Source organism: Adelges cooleyi, unplaced genomic scaffold (genome assembly GCF_023614345.1).
Source record: "Adelges cooleyi isolate 19-005CV unplaced genomic scaffold, UGA_ACOO_1.1 ACOO_flye_CR_arks_rails_tigmint_CR_PRNA_14, whole genome shotgun sequence".
Lineage (NCBI taxonomy): Eukaryota > Metazoa > Arthropoda > Insecta > Hemiptera > Adelgidae > Adelges > Adelges cooleyi.
Genome location: NW_026095795.1, coordinates 106,064 through 129,684, shown reverse-complemented (window position 1 = coordinate 129,684; position 23,621 = coordinate 106,064). Strand labels below are relative to the sequence as shown.

Here is a 23,621-nt window from a genome sequence, read left to right as displayed (position 1 = left end):
AAAAAAATATTTTCCACTTTTTATCTCTTAAACTTTTTTTTTTCTGCACCGTTTTTTTTAAAGTTAAAGTATAATTTGAAAAAAACCAACTTATCATAGAGATATAGAATAAAGAATAAAAAAATTAGTTATTGATATATGAACATTTTAGCATCGATGCAGGGCTGAGAAGGTATTGTTTTTACATTGATGTTTTTAATTAGGTTCCATATTTTAAATTTAATTTTTGTCTGGACTCAGGGCATCACCTTAACCACTTCCTTTAGTTAGAGTAAGATAAAATAATTGTCATTAACCTAACCTAACCTAACCCTAAACGTATCTAACTTATGACTAAAATATAAACATTTTTAAGATCAATAAACACTTTTACAACATTTATTTAAAATTTGTTTAAAAAAATCATTCACCGAAAAGTTAGTTGAATATTGTGTGAGTATTATGTTACTAATTATTGTATGTGGAAACTTAAATTTTGGCATATGGACTTAGCCGTTTGTTTTTTAAAATGTATTATAACCGGCTTAGGTCATAACTACCAAATATTTTAATAAGCAATAAGTGATATGTATAATGCAATTTATGAATATGACAATTTGCCCGTGTTTTTAAAAACCATTTCAACTTCAACTATCCATGGAAACGAGTCAATATTATCTACTGTAGTCAATACATATTTTGGTAAAAGTAATCTGATTATTTTTAAAACAATGTTATGTGTACATATTATATTTTAGTTATAGCACCAAATTATATGTAACGAAAAAAATACGATGGTAAATAAAACTAATAATTAAATAAATTAATGGACACGATATTTTCAGGTGTGGGACATAATAAATAATACAAGCCTGAATAACATTATGGTTATACGTATAGCGGTAATATTATTTGTAGTAGTTCTTTATTTTAAAATTGTAAACTGGAGAAATACATCATTGGCAAAACAAATACCCGGTCCAAATGGATTTTTTTTTATGGATATGTTACATATTTTTCTTGGAGGACCTGAGAAACTATTGATAAATTTATTCAACATTTCCAGAAAGTAATTATGTTGTATTCACGTCTATCTATTATATTTAATACTCTTTTCATATTCTCAAATTCTAGTAACTTAAGAGCAACAATAATTTGTTTGTTGTAATTGTAATATAGATACGAGAATACCTTACTCAAAGGATGGTTTTTTAATCACTTAATCGTATTTCCTAATAAACCTGAAGATGTAGAAGCGGTTCTAACTAATACTAATCTGTTCCAAAAAAGTAAACTTTATAATGTGATAACCGAATCAATTATGGGCGATGGAATATTTACAAACAGGATGTTCCATGAATGGAAAATGAACAGGTGAACTTTTTTAGTTTAGATTATATTTATTTTTTTTACAATTATAAAAAAAACAAAACAACAAAAAAAAAATAAAGTGTCAATATGTATATCCAATTGAAAAATATAATGGAAAATATTAAAAAAAAAAGTTGCATACTTTCAAACTTCATTTAAATTTTATATCATACTTATAGAAAATTGGTATCTTCGGGGTTTAAGTTTTCGATGCTTAAATCGTTCGTACCAATATTTTACGAGGAAGCAAAATTCTTAAGCCAGGTGTTGTACGAGAAACGGGAAAATAATACAAATGAATGTGAAATAAGCTGGGCAATCGGTATGGCGACAATGGAGATGATCGGAAGAACCGCTTTGGGTGTAAAATTAAATGCACAGAAAAACGCAAAGCATGTATTTGTGGAGAATTTACATGTCATACTAAAGGTATACGTTCAATATTTCATGATTTCTGGAATGAATATATATTACAAGGCACACTTTATAACTAATAAGTACTTTGCCGATGATGTTTTTGAGTTGGCATGTCAGCCTTTTTTACTGAAGATTGGTTTTAGGTTTGGGAATACCGAATAACACACCCGTGGTTTTGGAACAAAAGTCTATTTCAGTTATCGTCCCTTAAACGTAAACATGACATAAGTCAAAGTAAAATTTTTAATTTCATCGACTATTTAGTTCAGAGAAAAAATACAGAATTGAAGAACAATATAAACAATCAGGAAGAATATAACGAAGAATGTATTGGCCTTAAATCTAAATCGTTTATTGAGATAATGCTCGAGAATGAAAATCAGTTGACATTTAACCAATTACGGGATGAAATAATTACTGTTATATTTGGTACGTGTTTTTTTTTTAAAATGACTTTTGGAAAGAATTGGTCGTATGTTTATTATATATTTTAACATGCGTATTAAGAGGAATTGTTTTTCTCTATTTTTTTTTTATGTGGTATTTAGGAGGTCAAGACACAACAGCTATGACGAACGCATGTATAATATTTATGTTGGCTCATCATCAGGATGTACAAAATAAAGTAACCCATATTTTGTATTTTTATATAAATTTTAAAATTACACGTTTTGGGTATTCTTGGTAACGAAAAAATTGTATATTTTTTTCTTTGCCTCATAATAGGTGTTGGAAGAGTTATTGACAATATTTTCTTCTGGCGATCCGGATCGACAACCTACCTATGATGATTTACAAAACATGGAATACTTGGAACGTGTAATCAAAGAAACTATGCGACATTTCCCCCCCGCCCCATTATTTGGCAGAAACGTAGAAAAGGAAACAATGATTGGAGGCTATTTAATCCCTGCAGGTACGGCCATAGATATATTTGTTTGATAACTATCCACAATTGATACTTAAAATAACAAAGTAAAGTAATTTTTAAAAATATCTGCAGGGTCAACGTTCCTAACTTTCCCTGCTCTGTTACACTTTAATGCGCAAATCTATCCCGATCCGGAGAAATTCAACCCGGACAACTTCTTGCCCGAAGCATGTCGCAGTCGCCATCCGTATTCGTTTCTTCCTTTTAGTGCTGGTTACAGGAATTGCCCCGGTTACAAATATGCAATGCTTCAAATGAAAACAGTCATCTCAACACTGGTCCGGTCTTATCGTTTTCATCCGTCGGATAAGTGTCCTAAACCAGAAAATCTTCGTGTAATGTTTTCAACGACACTAAAATTTGTCGACGGGTGTTACGTTAAAACAGAAGCGAGACCGTAATCAATTATTGAAGCAGATTTTAGAACCAAAATTATTTACACATTTATATTGTACTTTTCGGATATTTTGTAATGATATTAGATAGGGTTTTGTTATTTTTTAGATTTTAGGTATTTCGGTTATGGTTATTATTTTGGCTTACCAATTTGACGGTGTTGTCTCGTTTTACTAAATATTTTCTGTAAACTTTTTAAGTTACCTAAACGCATATTCTCTCGGTTTTAGACATCATTAATGTGTAAGTGTATTATATTCTTCATATCGATGTCTTTATTTTTAGTTTTTGGACTTAAATAACTGCTAAAAGCATTAAAAAATATGTCAATAAAACTGTCATCTAAACACTGTTTAGGTCTTATCGTTTTAATCCGTCGGATAAGAGTCCTAAACCAGATAATCTCCGTGTAATGTTTTCAACGACACTAAAGTTTGTCGAAGGGTTTAACGATAAAATAGAAGCAAGACCGTAATCAATTATTGAAGCAATGTTTTTAATAGTGTTATTTTAATTTAATGTAATCATATTAAATAGGGTTTCGTTATTTTTCATGACGAATATGTAGTTAGTAAAACCGTTGTTATAAATAAAAACATTAAAAAATATGTTAATTTTTTACTCGTTACATTTTTGAATCGATATGAGGTTAAATTAGAGTGTTATTATTTTAGCCAGCCAAGAAAAAACATTATACCATTTTATTATTATCATATTAAACAAATTATTTAATCAATTTCTATTTAAAATATGTAAACAATTCCAGGGAGACTTAATAGGACTTAAAAATTAAAAAAAGATATCTTTTCGTGGAGTCCTTTCTTGGATCCATATAATTATGAAAAAATTCACTTTAGAACAATATATTGTTGTATTTCAAAACCATATTATACTCATATCAGTGTGTTATTATAAAATAAATTACTAATCTAATAGTTAATTTCCAACTATAATCAGCAAACTACGATTAACGGATGATAAGCAATTTGTCTTGATAAAAACGGAATAATAAAAAAAAATGTAAAAACTCTTTTACCCTCAAGGATAAATGTTTTTATAACATAAACTGACATAATTTTGTTTTATTTCGCTTTATTCTAATGTGTCCTAGATTGTAAATTATGAATATGACAATTTGCCCATGTTTTTAAAAACCATTTCAACTTCGATCAATTCTATTTATTGGGGCTGTTACTTGTTTTATTACTTCAGGGAACTTAAACACTAAAGATTAATTTATTAAAAATTAGCAGAAGGTAATTACGCCTATCTATCACATTTTATTACTCTTTTCGTATTCTCAATTTCTAGTAATTTAAGAGAAACAATAATATGTTCGTTGTCTTTGTAATACAGATACGAGAATACCAGATTAGCTACACTATAGTTTATACATATTTTAGTAAAGATCATCTGAATTTTTTTTTTTCAATGTTATGCGTACATATTATCTTTTAGTTACAGCATAATTGTAAAATAAATTATTAATAGTTAAATATTTTAGCTTCAATTCAGGGCTGACAAGGTGTTATTTTTTTACATTGGTATTGATAATTATCTAATTTATTAAATTTAAATGTATGTATTAAACTTCTTAAAAACAAATGTTATCCATTTTTTATCTCTTAACCTTTTTTTATTGCACTGTTATTTTAATAGTTATAAGTATAATATGAAAAAAAAACAACTTATCATAGCGATATAGAATAAAGAATAAACAACTTAGTTTTTGATATATGAATATTTTAGCTTCGATGCAGAGCTGAGAAGATATTGTTTTTACATTGATGTTTTTAATTAGTTTTCATATTTGTGTCTGGGCCCATGGATCACCTAAACCGCTTAATTTAGATAGTGTAACAAAAATAATCGTCATTATCCTAACCTAACCTAACCCAAAATGTATCTATCTTATTACTAAAATAAAAACATTTTTAAGATCTATAAACCATTTGTAAACATTAATATATTATGAATTCCCATTTCCGAAACTTCCACTACGGTTCAACTGATAAATCCCAAATCGAACAGTTCATAATATGCGTATCGTTCACATTTAATAAAAAGAAGAAAAAAATAACCGTTTCCATATCATTTTTACATAAGTATATATTATTAATTTCAAAACAAAACGTGATCTGGTTTCCAATAAGTCTCAACCACAATGTGCTAGTCTTGTATTTTGCAAATGAACAGTTTACTTTAATGTCTTGAAAATAAACTTACCCATTACCAAACGGTAGGCCAAAATTTAAAAACCTAAAACATATAAACCATATAAAACATCAATTGGGGTTAAAAAAGCCATTACAGTGGGGTCGGGACATTGGAAAGTGACAGATTTACAGGGATTATTATAACTGAAAGTGTAAATTTTTATTAGTAAATAAACGCTTCGATGCGAAACAGTAGTATTTTTTTTATAACAGTACCGTCCAAACCAGTCACAGTAAAAAGCAGCAAAGTAAGAAAATATTAAAGTGAGGTGATGTGTTAAAAAACTAGCATCAAAATGTTTGTTTGAAAGTAATTTTATCACATTCAGTTGTAATAATTCCTGTAAACCTGAGACCTCCCCGTCCCCGTTATGCCGTGACCCTACTATACTGACTTTTTTTGGGAAAAAAACAAAAGATAATTATCATGACTAATTTGATACTGTTTACTATTGCACATATGGCTGAACAAATGTCTGCAACATGTGTAAGACTATTACTTCTGAAGATTGCTTCCATATTAGAGATAATAACAATATTCGCTTTGTCTTTTTTTACTGTGGTAGACTGCAATTCTACCGGCATGAACCGCTTCTCGTTCAAAATGATTGATACAATTTAAATTTTTAATTTTAATTGTTAACTGTTATTCATCCAAGACTCAATGTTAGAGTTTTAATTTTTTTTCAGGTAGATTTCCTATTTAAAGTACACAATACAACGAAAATACGTTTCTAATACATAAAAAATGATTAAAAAAAATAAAAAAGTCTCTAATCAGTTTTTAATTTTTTCTTTTTTCTTGGTTTGTCAACGTGTATTGAATGTACTGCAACAAAAAATTATTTAATTTACCCATGTAATATAGTTAAAAAAAAGCATACATACTTGTTATATTAATATTAAAGTACACAATATTACAATTACACTATAAAGAAACCATCGTGCGTTATTTCGCATTATTACCAAAGCAATATGCATAATATAGAATATTCTTTATTTGAGTGTAGTGTATTTTAAAATTCAAATTACACTTTCCGACATTATTACTATTGTGTTTTCATTAATTTCCTTTATAATAATTATATAATAAATACAGTTTATGGAAGAGATGCAATTATCAAGCTAATTTTTTTGTCTGGTGAATTTTAATGTAAATTTATTTGCGCTTTGAAAAAACAGTTATTATTGCTCTTCACTGTTTTTACTTTTTTAAATAATTTGTTGTTACATTTTTTTAGATACGGTAGACTTACCCAATGTTATTATTGTGTTAACATTAACAAACCAAATTATAAATAAATTTTATCGGGTACACAAAGTCGAATAATACAATTAGATGATGCTCTATTTAGTACGACCTAGTTTATTTTTAATGAATTAGATAACAGTAACAAGGTGATTGCTGTATCCTTGGACTTAAAAAAGGCATTTGATACTGTGAATCACAAAATATTACTACAGATATTGCCCAATTTTGATATTAATATGTAATTTATTTTGCCCTATATCAATCAATAACCAATATGGAATGCTAGTATGGGGGGGAGGGATTAGGCGATAATGTTCTAAATAAATTGCAAGTAAACCAGAATAACATAATAAGAATTTGTTTGAACAAGAACTCCTTGCAACATTCTACGACTCAAAATTATAGAGAGCTGGGTATTTTACCAACCAGATTTCTTCATAAAAAAATTGACATTTCGCACACTTGTAAAAGGTTCATACAAGGTAAAAATTATAAATTGTTGGAAGGTAATAGAGAAAATATACGGTATAATATACCTGTCAAATTGTTTTTATAAATCTTTTGTTAATTATTTAGAACCTATGTATTTTAAATCTTTGCCGTGGCATTATAAAAAAAATATTCACTATTCTAAAAGTAATGTTAAAGAAATTGTGTATTAATAATAGTTTTCTAAAATAGTTTAAGTCATTCATATGTTTCTGTTATATTTAATATTACATCTCATACTCACAATTTTTCTATTGTTAAAATTTTTAAATTTTTTTTTGGTTTTTTACTTCTATTTTATTTATCACATTACTTTGTTACTTAATGATATAATTTGTGTTCTTAATTATTAATTAATTACTCTCTATCTCTAACACAAGCTATTATAGCTTAAAAGAGATAGATAATCATGTAAACTAACTTGATGTTTTTGTATTCTATGTATTTTATGATGGTTTTTTAAAATTAAATTAAATTTAAAAAAAAATAAACATGGTATGGCAAAATTATTTGGATTCTACGCCACTCACTCATAAACTTAAAAATTTTAAGAAAATTATTGAAAATGGCCTATTCCCTCACACTTAGTAAGACGGCACGAAGTCACCTTAACAAAAGCCAGAATGGGACATTCTCTGTTAACACAAGCATAACAAACAAATAAGGATCCTCCTACCCATTGCGATAATTGCCAAGTCGACCTAACTATAACCAACTTACTGAATCCAACATACAGGGTGTTCCAGCATGAAAGGTGAGTAATAGGTGATTGGGCATCTAGAGGACCCCCAAATAAGCCCCCCATTTTCATTTTTTCGATAAGTCAAAAATTGAAGGTTTCGGCAATTAAGTAAAAAAACAATGACTTAAGAAAAAAAAATTACGCCCTGTTATTCAGTGCTAAAGCTCACCTTAAAAGAGGGGTCACATCATTTTCAGTCCCTTTCGGCTTCTAACTCAAAAAATGATAAGAGAAAAATGATTAGAGACCAGAAATAAATGATAAGTGATAAAAGATAAATGCTAAGACATAATTGATAAGAGATAAAAGAAAAGAGATAATTGGTAAGAGATAAATTATGAGAGATTTAAGATAAATGATAAGAGATTAGAGATAAATGATTAGAAACAAGAGATGAGAAATAAATGATAAAAAATAAGTGATAGGAGACAAATGATTAGAGACTAGAGGTAAGAAATAAATGATAGGATAAGTGATAAGAGAAGAGTTAGGGTCTGAAAAAGACTGAAATTGATGTGACCCCTCTTCTAAGGTGAACATTTTGCACTGAATAACATGAATTAATTTTTTGGTTTTTTAGGTCATTATTTTTTTACTTGACTGTCGAAACCTTCAATTTTTGACTTATCGAAAAAATGAAAACGGGGGGCTTATTTGGGGATCCCCCAGATTTTCAATCACCTATTACTTACCTTTCATGCTGGAATACCCTGTATAATCCAGGACAGCTCAAAGCATCTAGACAAATGAAAAACCATATATATGCCGATCATTTTCGAAGGAGCCTTAAATGAAGAGAACAGCACTAAAAAAAAAATATTTTTTAACTAAAATAAACATTGCAGTTAGCCTCTAAGAACTTTACCTTTTGTCCTTTTGTAAAGAACTTAATATCACTTAGTCCTTGAGTCTACAAACGTATAATTGGCTAATAACCGCAGTTGTTGAAGCCTTGACGTAAATAAAACATACCGGTTGTGCTTAACAAATAAAAATAAACAAATATGCCTAACAATGAAAAAAACCGAAATTGTTATGCAAACTTTAAAACAAATGACGTGGGATTATTTAGATTCCAATTAAAACGAATAAAATATGTATACGCATTAACTTCCGTATAAAAATGTATAACAATGCAGTAAACGAGTTGACTTGAAAGCCTCAATGCCCGAAATAGACAAAAATTTATTCCAAAGACATTTCAATGACTTTCATATTTATTGTACACAATCTAATTTGTCAATCCTACGAATTTAAATGTGTTTTTTTTTCTAAAGAAAAATATCAGATTTCAAATTTTAGATCCTACCATTAGATAAGAACCACACCACATTAAGGGAGACACAGAAACATCATGTCCTTACATTGTTTCAAGTGAGTTATGGCTTTTTGAGGGCGTTTGAAATACAGTAACAAGTAGTTGAGTTTTTGATTTCGGGTATTTAAGTGTTAAATGAATTTGAATACTTTTGTTAGACAATGGTCTCATTGTATATTGACAAATATAAACATTCTAATATTGTTATAAATTTCTATTTACCTAACAAACATTATAGTTCATATGATACGTTAAAAAATACATATGTTTATTTATTAAATAGTACAAAACAGGCAAAACCCAAGACGTCCAATAGTTAAATTTAGTGTCAGTTGTATTATAATTACAATGTATAATTACTTAACCCTACACTGCATGATTTTGTATTTACACCACATGACAACAGACAAGGTTTCAAAATAAATAGTCAAAAAAAACTTTGTTGTTTAGAAATTATTAAGTACACAATATTACAATTACACTATAAAGAAACCATCTTGCGTTATTTCTCATTATTACATAAGCAATATGCAAAATATCAAATATTCATCACGTGTAGTGTCGTTTAAAATTAAAATTACATTTGCTGAAAATACATTTTCTTTTATAATATTATAGAATAAATACAGTTTATGGAAGAGATGCAATTATCAAGCTGATTTTTTTTTTTTTTTGGTGAAATTTAAATGTAAATTTATTTGCGCTTTAAAAAAACAGTTATTATTGCTCTTCACTGTTTTTATTTTTATAAATAATTTGTTGTTGCATTTTTTTAGATGCGGTAGCCTCCCTAAGTTATAATTGTATTAACATTAACAAACAAAATAATAAATAAAGTTTATCGAGTAAACAAAGTCGAATAATACAATTTTAACCATATCATTGTTTTTACAATGACTTGGATTGATTTATTCAGTTATGCTTCGCCCTTACTAGACCACGACCCAATTATGCTGGCATAATTATTTCACAGAACTTATGAACGTACTCATAAATAATACCTATTGAAAATTGAATACTAGTGGGAAAGCATATAATATGATAGTATAAAATGTAAGAATAATTATAAACCGAGTTAGTCGTCGTGTATAGTTGCTTTGAATTTATTTTAGAAAATTAGAATCTTAAGTTTTCGTCGTAAAAAAAATGGGATTAAATGAAATGGTTTTGTCTCGGCAGGTAAATAACTATCAACTTAACATTACAATTATTATGACTAGGATTTTAAGCAAAAAGAAAATCCTCATATATTTTTAAATCATTTTTATTGTTAAAATGATTACACTAAAATTATACTAACATCTTCAGATTCCTCTAAATTGTCTATTATCTAATATCTAAAATTAAAAAGTTTATAGCGACATTCGTAAAATGATCGTGTTTTTATTATAATTTCCAAATTTTGGATAGTGTAAGATAAAATAATCGTCATTAACCTAACCTAACCCTAAACGTACCTTATGACTAAAATAAAAACATTTTTTGATCAATACATTTTTAAACATATACATATTATTATGAATTCCTATTTCCCAAACTTCCACTAAGGTTTCACTGAAAATCCCAAATTGAAAATTTCATAATATGCGTATCGCTGACATTTAACAAAAAAAAAAAAAAAGGATTTCCATAAATGTATTATTTTGTCATAAAAAATTGATGTGTTCTTACAAAACGGTAACCCAAAATATAAAAGATTAAAGCCCATATTTGAGTTTAATACAAATGGCATATGACTATCATTATCTGTTTAAAAAAAGTTAGTTGAATATTGTGTGAGTATTATGTTACTAATAATTGTATGTAGAAACTTAAATTTTGGCATATGGACTAAGCCGTTTGTTTGTTAAAATGTATTATAACCGGCTTAAGTCAAAATTACCAAATATTTTAATAAACAATAGGTGATATTTATAATGTGATTTATGAATATGACAATTTCCTCATGTTTTTAAAAACCATTTCAACTTTAACTATCCATTGAAATGAGTGAATGCTAGTGTATTAGCTAATTAGCTACTGTAGTATATACATATTTTGGTAAAGTTAATCTGATTTTTTTTTAACAATGTTATGCGTACATATTATCGTTTAGTTATAGCACTAAATTATATGTAACGAAAATAATACCATGATAAGTAAAACTACTAATTAATGGACACGATTTTTTCAGGTCTCAGACATAATAAATGAAACAAGCCTGAATAACATTGTCGTTATACTTATAACGGTAATATTATTTTTAGTAGTTCTTTTTTTAAAAATATTAAACCGAAGAAAGACAACATTAGCAAATCGAATACCAGGTCAAGATGGATTCTTTTTGGTGGGAATGTTACCTATAATTTTTGGAGGACCTGAAAAGCTATTGAAGAATATTTTAAAAGTTGGCAGAGAGTAATTACGCTTTACACAATCCTATTTGTTACATTTCATTAATCACAATATTTAGTACTTTGAGATCAACAATAATTTGTTTGTTGTAATTGTAATATAGATACGAGTACGCCTTATTCAAAGTGTGGCTTTTTAATGACTTATACATATTTCCCAAAAAACCTGAAGATGTAGAAGCGGTTCTAACTAATACTAATCTGTTCCAAAAATCTAAACATTATAATGTGTTAAGCGAATCAATTATGGGCGATGGAATATTTACAAACAGGATGTTTCATGAATGGAAAATGAACAGGTGAACTTTTTTAGTGTTAGATTAGATTTATTTTTTATTATAATTATAAAAAAGACAACCTGAAAAAACAATCTAGTGTCAATATGTATAACCAATTGAAAAATATAATGGAAAATATTAAAACATGAAATTACATACTTACAAATTTCATTTGAATTTGATATCATACTTATAGAAAATTGGTATCTTCGGGGTTTAAGTTTTCGATGCTTAAATCGTTCGTACCAATATTTTACGAGGAAGCAAAATTCTTAAGCCAGGTGTTGTACGAGAAACGGGAAAATAATACAGATGAATGTGAAATAAGCTGGGCAATCGGTATGGCGACATTGGAGATGATCGGAAGAACCGCTTTGGATGTAAAATTTAATGCACAGAAAAACACCAAGCACGAATTTGTGGAGAATTTGCATGTCATACTAAAGGTATACGTTCAATATTTAATGATTTCTGGAACGAAACTATATTACAAGGCACATTTTATAACTAATAAGTACTGTACCGATGATGTTTTTGAGTTGGCATGTCAGTCTTTTTTAATGAAGATTTGTTTTAGGTTTGGGAATACCGAATGTTACACCCCTGGTTTCTGAACAAGAGTATCTTTCAGTTATCGTCCCTTAAACGCAAACATGACATTAGCCAACTTAAAATTTACAATTTCATCGACGATTTAGTTCAGAGAAAAATTACGGGATTGAAGAATAATATAAACAATCTAGAAGAACATAACGAAGAGAGTATTGGCCTTAAATCTAAATCGTTTATAGAGATAATGCTCGAGAATGGACATCAGATGACATTTAACCAATTACGGGACGAAATAATAACTGTTATGATTGGTAAGTGTTTTTTTTATTATTGTTATTAAGAAGAATTGGCGATATGTGTATTATATTAATTAACATGTTTTTGAGAGATGTTTTTTATAAATTTTATTTTTATATGTGGTATTAGGAGGTCAAGACACAACAGGTATGACGAACGCATGTATAATATTTATGTTGGCTCATCATCAGGATGTACAAAATAAAGTAACCCATATTTTGTATTCATATATCAATTTTAAAATTACACATTATAGGTATTCTTAGTAACGAAAAAATTGTATATTTTTTTTTCTTGCCTAATAATAGGTGTTGGAAGAGTTATTGACAATATTTTCTTCTGGCGATGCGGATCGACAACTTACCTATGATGATTTACAAAAGATGGAATACTTGGAACGTGTAATCAAAGAAACTATGCGACATTTTCCACCTCTTCCATTACTTGGCAGAAACGTAGAAAAGGAAACAAAGATTGGAGGCTATTTAATCCCTGCAGGTACGGCCATAGATATATTTGTTTGATAATTAGGCACATTTGATGCTTAAAATAACTAAGTAAAGTAATTTTTAAAAATATCTGCAGGGTCATCGTTCGCAATTTTCCCTGCTCTGTTACACTTTAATGCGGAAATCTATCCCGATCCGGAGAAATTCAACCCGGACAACTTCTTGCCCGAAGCATGTCGCAGTCGCCATTCGTATTCGTTTCTTTCTTTTAGTGCTGGTTACAGGAATTGCCCCGGTATCAAATATGCAATGCTTCAAATGAAAACAGTCATCTCAACACTGGTCCGGTCTTATCGTTTTCATCCGTCGGATAAGTGTCCTAAACCAGAAAATCTTCGTACAACGTTTTCGACAACACTAAAGTTTGTCGACGGGTGTTACGTTAAAATAGAAGCGAGAACGTAATAAGTTATGGAAGCGGATTTTAGAACAAAAATTATTTACATATTTATATTGTATCATTGAATATTTTGTAATGATATTAGTTAGGGTTATGTTATTTTTTAGATTTTAGGTATTTTGGTTACAGTTATTATTTTGGCTTACCAATTTGTCGGTGTTGTCTCGTTTTACTAAATATTTTCTGTGTTTTCTTTTAATTTAAATAACTGCTAAAAGCATTAAATACTATGTCAACAAAAAGTTAAAACGGTTCTCTGAATAACGATAGTTTTTTACTTGTAACATTTTATAAATATGTCATCGACATAAGTATAAATTTGGATCACCGTTCTATTAGCCAGCCATCATATTAATACTATACGGTTTTATAAACGCCATATTCATTTATGGCGTTATATATATATTCACAATCACATAAAAATTGTAATAAACAGGAAGCCACTTCTATTATGTCAATCTATGTGTCTTCCAGACTTTAAGCCTACCGAGAGAAGGATCATCGCAGACAGGCTAGCAGATAAACCTACAATAATAATTTTTAATAGCATCCCACTAGTGACAAAGATTAACTCAAAGAACGGAGCTTCTAATCAACGTCCTTTGCAACTTTGTTAACTAATCGTATGAATGCATTTTTTTTTAATTTTTTTTTTATGCCTTATATCTGGAAAAAAAAAAAATGTTTGGCTCTCGGGCTCTTAATTGAGTCCGTGCTAATTGGTCCCAGGTACTAGAACTGAGACATCGGTTGTTAAACTCACATTTTTAGCGTCGAGAAGATATATTTAGATTTGACAATTTAGAATAAAAATCGGAAACAGTAGTTTCAACTAGCTTTATATTAGCTTGAATAACTGTCAATAAACAATCTTGCAACGAAACACAAGTTTGGATAGATTTCGAAGCTTTTTTTATGTCGCTCAACGTTATTTATTTGGTTGATCCGGAGTTTGTATGATTATTTAACGGTGTATCGGATGTAACATTGGTAGTGACCATTATACTTTGATATTTATAAGTGCGCCTTAAGACTGTAAAATTGCAAATAAATGGGTGTTAATTTAATAGTTGCTTCTTACAATGGGAAGGATATACAACTAAATTTACGTTTATATAAACTAATTCAAATTATTAGGACAGATTGTTGTTATTATTGTTATCACGGTATACCTATGTATTTTAACTTTTTCATAACATATCTTTTATTGGTGATAATAGAGTAAAACGGTAGCTAGTATGGCAAATTATTTTACACAACACAAAAATCAGTATTTTCTAATTTTCTAAGTAAAAAAAAATCTACCCAGTCTAAATTAATTCTGTGACCAGTTCTAAGGTCAACTAAGAAAATAAAAACTATATGAGGTAAATATCAAAGAATAATGTAAAAAATTTGAAAATATAAAAAAACCGTTTTTTTTAGCTTCGATGCAAAGCGAGAAGGTATTGGTTTTACTCTGATGTGGGCTTTTTTTTTCGCTGTATACACTGTAACTTTTTTAATATTTCACCAATTCCTTCGAATAGCAACTCTATAAATCACAAATTTTGTCTAGTTTGTACTTTGGGGGGGTAAAAGTTGAAAAAGTTAAATTCTTCACAGACGAAAGTTGAAAAAACAAAAAAAAAAAACGTACGAGTTTTTAAGTTAGAACTTTTACTGGCTATAGTTTCGAGAAAAGTAGTCGGATCGAGTTGAAATGTATAAGAAATAATTATTTGGTATGCCCGCACACGTCATACTCATTTCCCACCCCCCTAGGGGAGGGGGTACAAGTTTTTTTGTTTTTCGGGGTTTTTAGCCGTAATTTTAAAACTTTTGGGTTGAAAATTAGCCAGTAGTTGGAACTCATATGGATCCATAACATATTAAACGGGTGAAAAATTCGGCACTACAGTTTTTTTTTAATTGCCGGAAAACTGTGTTCTGGCAGATTGCGTATATTTTAACAAAAACACCTAAAATCTTAAAAAAAAATTTATCAAATCATTAAAACAATTTTATGTATATCTATGCAGAATGATACTATTAAGTTTTGTGCTCAATTACCACTTTTGACTTTAAGTTTACACAAATTTAATTTTTTTTTTTTTTACTTAAGTTCCTTCTGGATGATTAAAATTGAAAATATAGTAATATATGTAGCTAAAATGTATTGTTTTCTCCATCACAGTACCAGTATACGTATTATTTTAATTTAAATGTAAGAAAATCGATTTTTCTTTAGAAAATAACAAGAAATTGTTATACAGGATAAGGCAATAAAACGGCAATATTCTAATGTATTTAAATGGGAAAACCCGTTTCACTATCCCGCCCTTTACATTTTAAGGATCTATGAAAAGGTTTTTTTAGTTGCATTTTATTTTGTACATTGTCAATCTAGTAAAATAGAAGTATAAGTAGAATATTGCTTTGAAATCATATAATCTATGAAGTATAAATAGTTTGTGTGAGATTGCTCTAATGGAAGTATATAATATATATTATATATAGTATATAAGTATATAGTATAAATATTAATTTTATTGAGAATAAGCGATTATAATTTAAACTATGGAGTACAAACGATTGAAACATGAATCGTCGACCATTCCAACAAAATATAACAAGACATCGTAGATGTGTTATTTGATCCACTACGTTTTTGCAAAAAAAAAAAAACCAGTACAGTGGGGTCGGGGCATAGTGGGGACGGAGAATAGTTGGGTCGAGGCATAGTGGTGACAGGGAGGTCACAGGTTTACAGGAATTTTTAAATCTGAAAGTGATAAAATCACTTTCGAAAAAACGCTTCGATGCAAATCGGTAGTTAGTATTTTCAAGTCAGTACAGTCCAAACCAAGCACAGTATAAACCAGCAAAGATAGAAAGTTTTAAATGAAGGTTCTGTATTTACAAATGAGCAACTATTTATTGATAGTAAGACAAACTTGAGTTTTTTTTTTAATTCTTGCACCACGAGAGATTAGTATCTTTTTATAAGGTTCGAATGCCATTTTTTTTTTAAATGGTTTAATGATTAAATGATTTTTTTCCTGTTAGTAAAATATTATATAACATTAAATGAAAAATGGAAATTATAATAAAAACACGATTATTTTACGAATGTTTATATAAACTTTTTAATGTTAGATATCAGATAATAGGTAATTTAGAGAGATCTGAAGATGATAGTATATTAAGTCATTTAGAATGTATTCATTTTATCAATAAAAATGATTTTAAAAAATTTTGAGAATTTCTTTAATTTAACCCTGAGTCGTAACAATTGAAATGTTAAGTTAATATTTTTTTACCTAACGACTAACTCTGTTTTTAGTTATTCTTAACATTTGTACTCTCATGTCATACACACTCTTACGAATATTCAGAGATATAAAAAAAAAAATTAAACTTTGAACGGATATTATTTATACTTACGTTCACAAAAATATACTCTGTGAAACTCACATTATATAATATGAATTGTGTTTATATGAAAATTACATTATGATAATAATTAAGTATTTATGTTTTTTTTTACTAATTTTCATCAACAGAATTTTAACAAGAATATTATATAAATGACAATAATATAAATAATTCATGATTCTTTATTCAGCTTTAAATGTAATTTATACCTTTTTTGTTTTGTTTTAAACCTTGATTTTAATTACGCTTTAATAAGCCAAAAAAATTTATATTTGAATAAATGTATACTAGTTAACATTTTTTATATGTTTTTAATTTATTTATTTTTTATTTTATAATATAAATTGTGTTTATATGAAAATTATAGTATTAAGTGTTTTTTTTTTACTAATTTTCATCAACAGAATTTGAACAAGAAGATTATATTTTAGACCAACACCACGTGGTGTAAACAATTATGTTGTGTACTGTTAATTTATTTAGTTGTGTAGTAATATAAATGTGACAAACTATGTTACTTTTTTGAAATATGAATGACAAATGGTGTTACTCGTATGAAGCATATGATAGCATTGTTTGTAAATTATAACTTTTTTACATTATTGAATATTGTTATAAATACATATAAGTTCTAACTAATGACAAATTTTCAACTTGAAGGTCTTAAAACTACGGCTAAAGAACGCAAAAAATAAAAAAACTTGCACCCCCCTAGGACTTAAAAACTTGTATGGATTTTTTTTTTTCAAATTTTGGCTGTAAAACAGTAAACTTTTTCAACTTTCCTCCCCCCCCCCCCCCCAAGTACCAGTAAAAGTATTGTTTCCAGTGATAACGCGTAATGACCTAATTGAATAACAAAATTAAGAATATCGGTTACACTAAGACAAACACTTACAATTTTAACCAAATTATTGTCTTTACAATGACTTGAATCTATTACACGGTTATGCTTCGATCTTACTATCTCCCCAAACCAATTATACTGGCTTTATTTTATACAGTGCAAAAAAGTGAATAACTTTTTTCATTCTGTTTTTTTTTTTTTTTTTAAATTCGTGGGAGTGCGTATGAAATGAGAGTATAAATGTTAAGAATGACTTAAAACCGAGTTAGTCGTTGTGTATAATTGCCAAAAATTGAATATAGTAATAGAACTTCAAGTTTTCCACTTATGAAACATACAATTCGATGAAATGATTACGTTTCGGCAGGTAAGAAAATGTATTAACTAAACTTTTTAATTATTAGGACTTAAGGGTTTAAGTAAAAAAAATTGACAATGATCTAATGTATTAAATTTAAATGTTTGTATTGAAATTCGTGACAAAAAAAATATTTTCCACTTTTTATCTCTTAAACTTTTTTTTTTCTGCACCGTTTTTTTTAAAGTTAAAGTATAATTTGAAAAAAACCAACTTATCATAGAGATATAGAATAAAGAATAAAAAAATTAGTTATTGATATATGAACATTTTAGCATCGATGCAGGGCTGAGAAGGTATTGTTTTTACATTGATGTTTTTAATTAGGTTCCATATTTTAAATTTAATTTTTGTCTGGACTCAGGGCATCACCTTAACCACTTCCTTTAGTTAGAGTAAGATAAAATAATTGTCATTAACCTAACCTAACCTAACCCTAAACGTATCTAACTTATGACTAAAATATAAACATTTTTAAGATCAATAAACACTTTTACAACATTTATTTAAAATTTGTTTAAAAAAATCATTCACCGAAAAGTTAGTTGAATATTGTGTGAGTATTATGTTACTAATTATTGTATGTGGAAACTTAAATTTTGGCATATGGACTTAGCCGTTTGTTTTTTAAAATGTATTATAACCGGCTTAGGTCATAACTACCAAATATTTTAATAAGCAATAAGTGATATGTATAATGCAATTTATGAATATGACAATTTGCCCGTGTTTTTAAAAACCATTTCAACTTCAACTATCCATGGAAACGAGTCAATATTATCTACTGTAGTCAATACATATTTTGGTAAAAGTAATCTGATTATTTTTAAAACAATGTTATGTGTACATATTATATTTTAGTTATAGCACCAAATTATATGTAACGAAAAAAATACGATGGTAAATAAAACTAATAATTAAATAAATTAATGGACACGATATTTTCAGGTGTGGGACATAATAAATAATACAAGCCTGAATAACATTATGGTTATACGTATAGCGGTAATATTATTTGTAGTAGTTCTTTATTTTAAAATTGTAAACTGGAGAAATACATCATTGGCAAAACAAATACCCGGTCCAAATGGATTTTTTTTTATGGATATGTTACATATTTTTCTTGGAGGACCTGAGAAACTATTGATAAATTTATTCAACATTTCCAGAAAGTAATTATGTTGTATTCACGTCTATCCATTATATTTAATACTCTTTTCATATTCTCAAATTCTAGTAACTTAAGAGCAACAATAATTTGTTTGTTGTAATTGTAATATAGATACGAGAATACCTTACTCAAAGGATGGTTTTTTAATCACTTAATCGTATTTCCTAATAAACCTGAAGATGTAGAAGCGGTTCTAACTAATACTAATCTGTTCCAAAAAAGTAAACTTTATAATGTGATAACCGAATCAATTATGGGCGATGGAATATTTACAAACAGGATGTTCCATGAATGGAAAATGAACAGGTGAACTTTTTTAGTTTAGATTATATTTATTTTTTTTACAATTATAAAAAAAACAAAACAACAAAAAAAAAATAAAGTGTCAATATGTATATCCAATTGAAAAATATAATGGAAAATATTAAAAAAAAAAGTTGCATACTTTCAAACTTCATTTAAATTTTATATCATACTTATAGAAAATTGGTATCTTCGGGGTTTAAGTTTTCGATGCTTAAATCGTTCGTACCAATATTTTACGAGGAAGCAAAATTCTTAAGCCAGGTGTTGTACGAGAAACGGGAAAATAATACAAATGAATGTGAAATAAGCTGGGCAATCGGTATGGCGACAATGGAGATGATCGGAAGAACCGCTTTGGGTGTAAAATTAAATGCACAGAAAAACGCAAAGCATGTATTTGTGGAGAATTTACATGTCATACTAAAGGTATACGTTCAATATTTCATGATTTCTGGAATGAATATATATTACAAGGCACACTTTATAACTAATAAGTACTTTGCCGATGATGTTTTTGAGTTGGCATGTCAGCCTTTTTTACTGAAGATTGGTTTTAGGTTTGGGAATACCGAATAACACACCCGTGGTTTTGGAACAAAAGTCTATTTCAGTTATCGTCCCTTAAACGTAAACATGACATAAGTCAAAGTAAAATTTTTAATTTCATCGACTATTTAGTTCAGAGAAAAAATACAGAATTGAAGAACAATATAAACAATCAGGAAGAATATAACGAAGAATGTATTGGCCTTAAATCTAAATCGTTTATTGAGATAATGCTCGAGAATGAAAATCAGTTGACATTTAACCAATTACGGGATGAAATAATTACTGTTATATTTGGTACGTGTTTTTTTTTAAAATGACTTTTGGAAAGAATTGGTCGTATGTTTATTATATATTTTAACATGCGTATTAAGAGGAATTGTTTTTCTCTATTTTTTTTTTATGTGGTATTTAGGAGGTCAAGACACAACAGCTATGACGAACGCATGTATAATATTTATGTTGGCTCATCATCAGGATGTACAAAATAAAGTAACCCATATTTTGTATTTTTATATAAATTTTAAAATTACACGTTTTGGGTATTCTTGGTAACGAAAAAATTGTATATTTTTTTCTTTGCCTCATAATAGGTGTTGGAAGAGTTATTGACAATATTTTCTTCTGGCGATCCGGATCGACAACCTACCTATGATGATTTACAAAACATGGAATACTTGGAACGTGTAATCAAAGAAACTATGCGACATTTCCCCCCCGCCCCATTATTTGGCAGAAACGTAGAAAAGGAAACAATGATTGGAGGCTATTTAATCCCTGCAGGTACGGCCATAGATATATTTGTTTGATAACTATCCACAATTGATACTTAAAATAACAAAGTAAAGTAATTTTTAAAAATATCTGCAGGGTCAACGTTCCTAACTTTCCCTGCTCTGTTACACTTTAATGCGGAAATCTATCCCGATCCGGAGAAATTCAACCCGGACAACTTCTTGCCCGAAGCATGTCGCAGTCGCCATCCGTATTCGTTTCTTCCTTTTAGTGCTGGTTACAGGAATTGCCCCGGTTACAAATATGCAATGCTTCAAATGAAAACAGTCATCTCAACACTGGTCCGGTCTTATCGTTTTCATCCGTCGGATAAGTGTCCTAAACCAGAAAATCTTCGTGTAATGTTTTCAACGACACTAAAATTTGTCGACGGGTGTTACGTTAAAACAGAAGCGAGACCGTAATCAATTATTGAAGCAGATTTTAGAACCAAAATTATTTACACATTTATATTGTACTTTTCGGATATTTTGTAATGATATTAGATAGGGTTTTGTTATTTTTTAGATTTTAGGTATTTCGGTTATGGTTATTATTTTGGCTTACCAATTTGACGGTGTTGTCTCGTTTTACTAAATATTTTCTGTAAACTTTTTAAGTTACCTAAACGCATATTCTCTCGGCTTTAGACATCATTAATGTGTAAGTGTATTATATTCTTCATATCGATGTCTTTGTTTTTAGTTTTTTTTTTTTTTCAAAATGAGATATTCTGTAATAAAGAATGGAAAGAGATTTTTTTGCCAATAACGTGATTAGTAAAACAGATAATTTAAATAACTGCTAAAAGCATTAAAAAATATGTCAATAAAACTGTCATCTAAACACTGTTTAGGTCTTATCGTTTTAATCCGTCGAATAAGTGTCCTAAACCAGAAAATCTTTGTGTAATGTTTTCAACGACACTAAAGTTTGTCGACGGGTTTTACGTTAAAATAGAAACAAGACCGTAATCAATTATTGAAGCAAGGTTTTGAATAGTGTTATTTTAATATAATGTAATCATATTAAATAGGGTTTCGTTATTTTTTATGTCGAATATGTAGTTAGTAAAACCGTTGTTATAAATAAAAACATTAAAAAATATGTTAAGAAAAAGTTAAATTGGTTCTTTGTAAAATTGTAATTTTTTACTCGTTACATTTTTGAATCGATATGAGGTTAAACTAGAGTGTTATTATTTTAGCCAGCCAAGAAAAAACATTATACCATTTTATTGTTATCATATTAAAAAATTATTTAATCAATTTCTATATAAAATATGTAAACAATTCCAGTGAGACTTAGTAGGACTTAAAAATGAAAAAAAGATATCTTTTCGTGGAGTCCTTTCTTGGATCCATATATTAATGAAAAAATTCACTTTAGAACAATATATTGTTGTATTTCAAAACCATATTATACTCATATCAGTGTGTTATTATAAAATAAATTACTAATCTAATAGTTATTTTTCAACTATATGCAGCAAAGCACAATTAACGGATGGTAAGCAATTTATCTTGGTAAAAACGGAATAACAAAAAAGAATTTAAAAATTCTTTTACCCTCAAGGATGAAATTCTTTTCTGTATTTATTACAAAATTTCGAAACACATAACATTGATTATAGCGACTATATAAAAATAAATTGAAAATATAATTTTACTACACTCCTGTAATATTTTATATAAAAGTCTTAAACCTATCTTTTTGGTGCTCATTTATACACCATACACTATGATTTTATAACATAAACTGACATAGTTCTGTTTTATTTCGCTTTATTCTAATTTGTCCTAGAATGTAAATTATGAATATGACAATTTGCCCATGTTGTAAAAAACCATTTTAACTTCGATCAATTCTATTTATTGGGGCTGTTACTTGTTTTATTAGTTCAGGGAACTTAAACACTAAAGATTAATTTATTAAAAATTAGCAGAAGATAATTACGCATATCTATCACATTTTATTACTCTTTTCGTATTCTCAATTTCTAGTAATTTAAGAGAAACAATAATATGTTCGTTGTCTTTGTAATACAGATACGAGAATACCAGATTAGCTTCACTATAGTCTATACATATTTTAGTAAAGATCATCTGAATTTTTTTTTTTCAATGTTATGCGTACATATTATCTTTTAGTTACAGCATAATTGTAAAATAAATTATTAATAGTTAAATATTTTAGCTTCAATTCAGGGCTGAGAAGGTGTCATTTTTACATTGATATTGATAATTATCTAATTTATTAAATTTAAATGTATGTATTAAACTTCGTAAAAACAAATGTTATCCATTTTTTATCTCTTAACCTTTTTTTACTGCACTGTTATTTTAATAGTTATAAGTATAATTTGAAAAAAACCAACTTATCATAGCGATATAGAATAAAGAATAAACAACTTAGTTTTTGATATATGAATAATTAAGCTTCGATGCAGAGCTGAGAAGGTATTGTTTTTACATTGATGTTTTTAATTAGTTTTCATATTTGTGTCTGAGCCCATGAATCACCTAAACCGCATACTTTAGATAGTGTAACAAAAATAATCGTCATTATTCTTACCTAACCTAACCCAAAATGTATCTATCTTATTACTAAAATAAAAACATTTTTAAGATCTATAAACCATTTGTAAACATTTATATATTAC

General features: G+C 28.1%; 2 protein-coding genes across 2 annotated transcripts in view; both read left to right on the top strand.

Annotated features, from left to right (window-relative positions):
- Positions 1 to 3,214, top strand: part of LOC126847992 (cytochrome P450 4C1-like) — a 64,082-nt gene extending 60,868 nt beyond the window's left edge. The window contains exons 7-8 of the mRNA XM_050588478.1: positions 2,494 to 2,683; positions 2,771 to 3,214. Coding sequence (XP_050444435.1) covers positions 2,494 to 2,683; positions 2,771 to 3,099 — 519 coding nt within the window. The 3' untranslated portion in view covers positions 3,100 to 3,214. The remainder of the gene's footprint in view (positions 1 to 2,493; positions 2,684 to 2,770) is intronic.
- The window catches only part of LOC126847995 (cytochrome P450 4c21-like), a 40,590-nt gene that overhangs the window by 9,848 nt on the left and 7,121 nt on the right, over positions 1 to 23,621 (top strand). The window contains exons 3-8 of the mRNA XM_050588491.1: positions 11,469 to 11,508; positions 11,609 to 11,803; positions 19,816 to 20,065; positions 20,197 to 20,482; positions 20,601 to 20,677; positions 20,779 to 20,968. Of these exons, the coding sequence (XP_050444448.1) occupies positions 11,469 to 11,508; positions 11,609 to 11,803; positions 19,816 to 20,065; positions 20,197 to 20,482; positions 20,601 to 20,677; positions 20,779 to 20,968 (1,038 nt within the window). The remainder of the gene's footprint in view (positions 1 to 11,468; positions 11,509 to 11,608; positions 11,804 to 19,815; positions 20,066 to 20,196; positions 20,483 to 20,600; positions 20,678 to 20,778; positions 20,969 to 23,621) is intronic.